Source organism: Sphaeroforma arctica (assembly GCF_001186125.1).
Source record: "Sphaeroforma arctica JP610 unplaced genomic scaffold supercont1.690, whole genome shotgun sequence".
NCBI lineage: Eukaryota > Ichthyosporea > Ichthyophonida > Sphaeroforma > Sphaeroforma arctica.
The window spans coordinates 26407-29856 of NW_014039868.1; the positions used below are offsets into that span (position 1 = coordinate 26407).

Sequence of the window (3450 nt, forward strand, 5' to 3'; positions counted from 1 at the left end):
ATATAAAATATGTATTATATATATTAAATATAGTGTCGTTCTCAAGTGCTTATGTAGGGCTACAGTATCTACTCATGTGCTAGTCGGAGGTGGCGTTAGTGAATGGTGTTGTTGATCTGATTGGGAAAAGATAAGCACAGGGTGTACATACTTTATTTACCATGTCGTTATACTTATTGATGTCACGCGCCCGAAATAGAAATCGAACAGTTCTCAGTTTAAACCGCCCGTATGTTTTCATTTGTCCTGCTCTATATACTCGGATCCATCGCGCGTTACATTTCCAGGTTGTTTGACTACTTATCATGTTGTGCTAATATGTAATTTGGGTCGACATACACAGCGCTGCAGGTTATGCAGGCTGGTATCGATTCCGAGGGCAATGATTCCGATTTAAAAATGGCAAACGCACAGAAAGAACTTGACCAGGCAATCACAGACATCGACAGATTGAAACTTAAAATTGGGTCGAAAGAGAAGAAACTACGGGAACAAACGGAACTGCTTGAGAAACGCGGCAGCGGCAGTAAAAGTGTGGTCAAATTCGGTCGAAGTAAACCCAAAAAATACGAGGAATCGTTCGACAAGGCACAAATGGAGGTTGCTATGCTGCAGTCGCAGCTAGATCAAGTTGCGGCGAAGAAACTGGCGAAAGAGCGTATGCTGAAAATATCCGAGCTGACCCGACCAGAGAAACAGATAGAATCGCTCGAGGAAAGGCGAGAGACTCTGCTGTTACAACTAGCACCCCACAACGACAATGTGCTGCAGTTAGCCGACACACGCGAGTCTTACAACCAGGCCAAGGCGAAGGTGGATGATCTGGAGATGGCGGAGAAGCTGCTGGTGCGCGCGTTGACCCTGTCCAAGCGTGCCGGAGCGTATATGGAACAGCACATACGTCTGAGCATGACTCAGGGGGCAGCTAACGCTACGCATAGTATAAGTAAGAAAGCGGATGTGGCCTTTCTGGCGGCCAACACAGCCAGTATAAGCTCACTCTCTGGGTCGATCCACGACTTACGAGCGGCGAGACAGGAGGCGAACCAAACCGACGGCCAGCCTAAGAAGACGGACTCTCCGGGTGACCGTTTTACCCTGGAGAGTGGGGCGAGTGTGCCCACCTTGGCGGCGGATAAAGCTCACGATGCAGCGCAGCACTACAGGAAAGCGGTACAGTTTAACTTTGACGGGGGAGTCAGGGCGTTGCACAAGGTGCAAACATTGTATGCCGAGGCGGAGGAGAGGTTAACTCGCTCAGGGTGTATGGGTGAAGGTGTACTGCACCCGGGGTTGGTACAAAATCTATTGGATACCGGACTCAAAAGTTTAGACAGGAGCCTGGCTGTGCGAGAGAAACGTGAGGAGGAGATGCTGAGAAAAGCGGCTGTCATGGTACCACCGGTGGCGTATAAGGGAAAAGCCAAAGAGTCAGATAACAGTACCAGTAACAAGGTGGCCACGGGAAAGGGTAAGAGACCGTCTATGCAGGTAGCCGTGGCACCCGAGGCTGCCCCAGGATTCGATGCGGAGCGGGATTTAGGTCACCTGTTCCCGAGTGTGGTGGTGGATTCCCCCAGGAATAAACTCACAACCAAGTTTATGAAGGGCCATCGCCGGGCCAGGAGTGATATCGGCGAAGGTGTTAAAGATCTGGTCATGCCGGCCACGCCTACGCTGCCGCTGACATCGGAATCCAATCCCGATCTGACCACATCCTTCGGATTTGTAGTCCTGCCCGAGACCGAGGCCGGCCCTGCCGCAAAGGACTCGGGGTCCAAAGACAGGCCCAAGTCCGACACGGCCAGTAAAAAGCGAGCCAGCCGGAGCTTGACTGATGCCAGTGCTCTGCCCCGCACTCAGGCGGCGGTGCTGATGAGCTCCAACATGGGCGACAAGGAGCGCTCGTCGGCGTCACACAACACACTGTCGCTCCCCGAGACGGCCACGCCGCCTATGGTCAGTGTCTCGGGCTTCAACGAGACGCACACACACGGTGTGATACCCGAGGTGGATGAGATGGGCCAGAGTGGGGGCCCCGTGGGGGCCAAAATGGGGGCCAAAGCACGGCCATCCGGCAGCGGCGGTGCGGGTGCGCAGCGCATGGCCGCTACGGCCAGCCTGCCCGCGGGCAGTGGCAAGAGGCGTAGCTCAGTCCTAAACCCCGCGGATGCGGGACAGGACCAGAGGCAGGACGCGGGACAGGGACACCGGCGCAGCACCAGTGCGTCGCCTCAGGCAGATACCCCCAGTCCACGCCGGTCTATGGGCAGCGTGAGTGGGAGTGTATCGAATGCGGTGATTGGGGAGGGTATGGCGGCTGTAGTGGCCATGCAGCCTGCGCTCGAGAAGGAGCTCGAACGGGTGCGCAGCGCACTGGCTATAGAGCGAGCGAAGCTGCAGGAACTACAACCCACGTACCAGAGGAGACGGAGTACGCTGATGCATGCGGTCGCCGAGGAGGTTATACGCAAGCAGTCGATGACTAAGCAGTGAAATGTGGATGGCTGCATAGGCATGGGGCGTATTGCGGGGGAGGGGGGAATATAGTAGATGGGATATGGAAATGCAAACGTATACAGGTACGCACATCGGGATACGGAATTTATCGTACCCCCTGAATGAAAGTAGATTTATATATACACAGGTGCATACAGACAATACGAAGTAATGTATTACTTGCGAATAACAAAAAATACCACGATTTACTGCAACGAACAACAGTACAACGCACCCCACCGCTACAAAGCAACAGAAGATTGTATGTACAGATTAATACTGAAGTGTAGTGACAACTAGGTAGGGTGCCTACGAACGATGACTAGTCTGAGTAGGTTTGTATTATGTTCGGTTATCAGTTGGAAGATATGATGGCTATACAAATATACTGTGTTTCTGAATCACTGGAACTGAGCCACTTCGATATGATCTGACTAAATCCGCTATCTATCAGATATGAATTCTACTTGTGAGGTCAAAATCGACACTTCCGCATCGCACATGCCACTCACGCGGAACTTCATTCCGGCTGGCTTCCATTTGAAACTAATATTTATTAAAGTGGTACATTGACACTAACTAGTTTTATCATCTACGAGAGATTACTTTTCTTCTTTCGCTTCTTGGAGCGGGTCATATCGGGACTTCCACTCTTTGTGGACGACGGTGACGGGGGCGCTGAGTTAACAATACTGCTTTGATCGCTGATGCCACCGTATGTCGAATCTCCATCCATGTCCGAGTCTGTTGGGCAGCAATATTTGTTGAGCATATATCTGTATACACACAAACACACACACGCACACAAGCACACACACACACACACACACACACACACACACACACACACACACACATATATATAAATACATACAAAAACATATAAATTTATAAATATACATAAATACATATACATTCATACATACATATACATACATACATACATACATA

The 3450-nt window shown here is 50.9% G+C and overlaps 1 protein-coding gene across 1 annotated transcript in view; it reads left to right on the plus strand.

Annotated features, from left to right (window-relative positions):
* Positions 1–3134, plus strand: part of SARC_08068 (hypothetical protein) — a 3824-nt gene extending 690 nt beyond the window's left edge. Inside the window, exon 2 of the mRNA XM_014297968.1 lies at positions 344–3134. Coding sequence (XP_014153443.1) covers positions 344–2496 — 2153 coding nt within the window. The 3' untranslated portion in view covers positions 2497–3134. The remainder of the gene's footprint in view (positions 1–343) is intronic.
* The last annotated feature ends 316 nt before the right edge of the window (positions 3135–3450 follow it).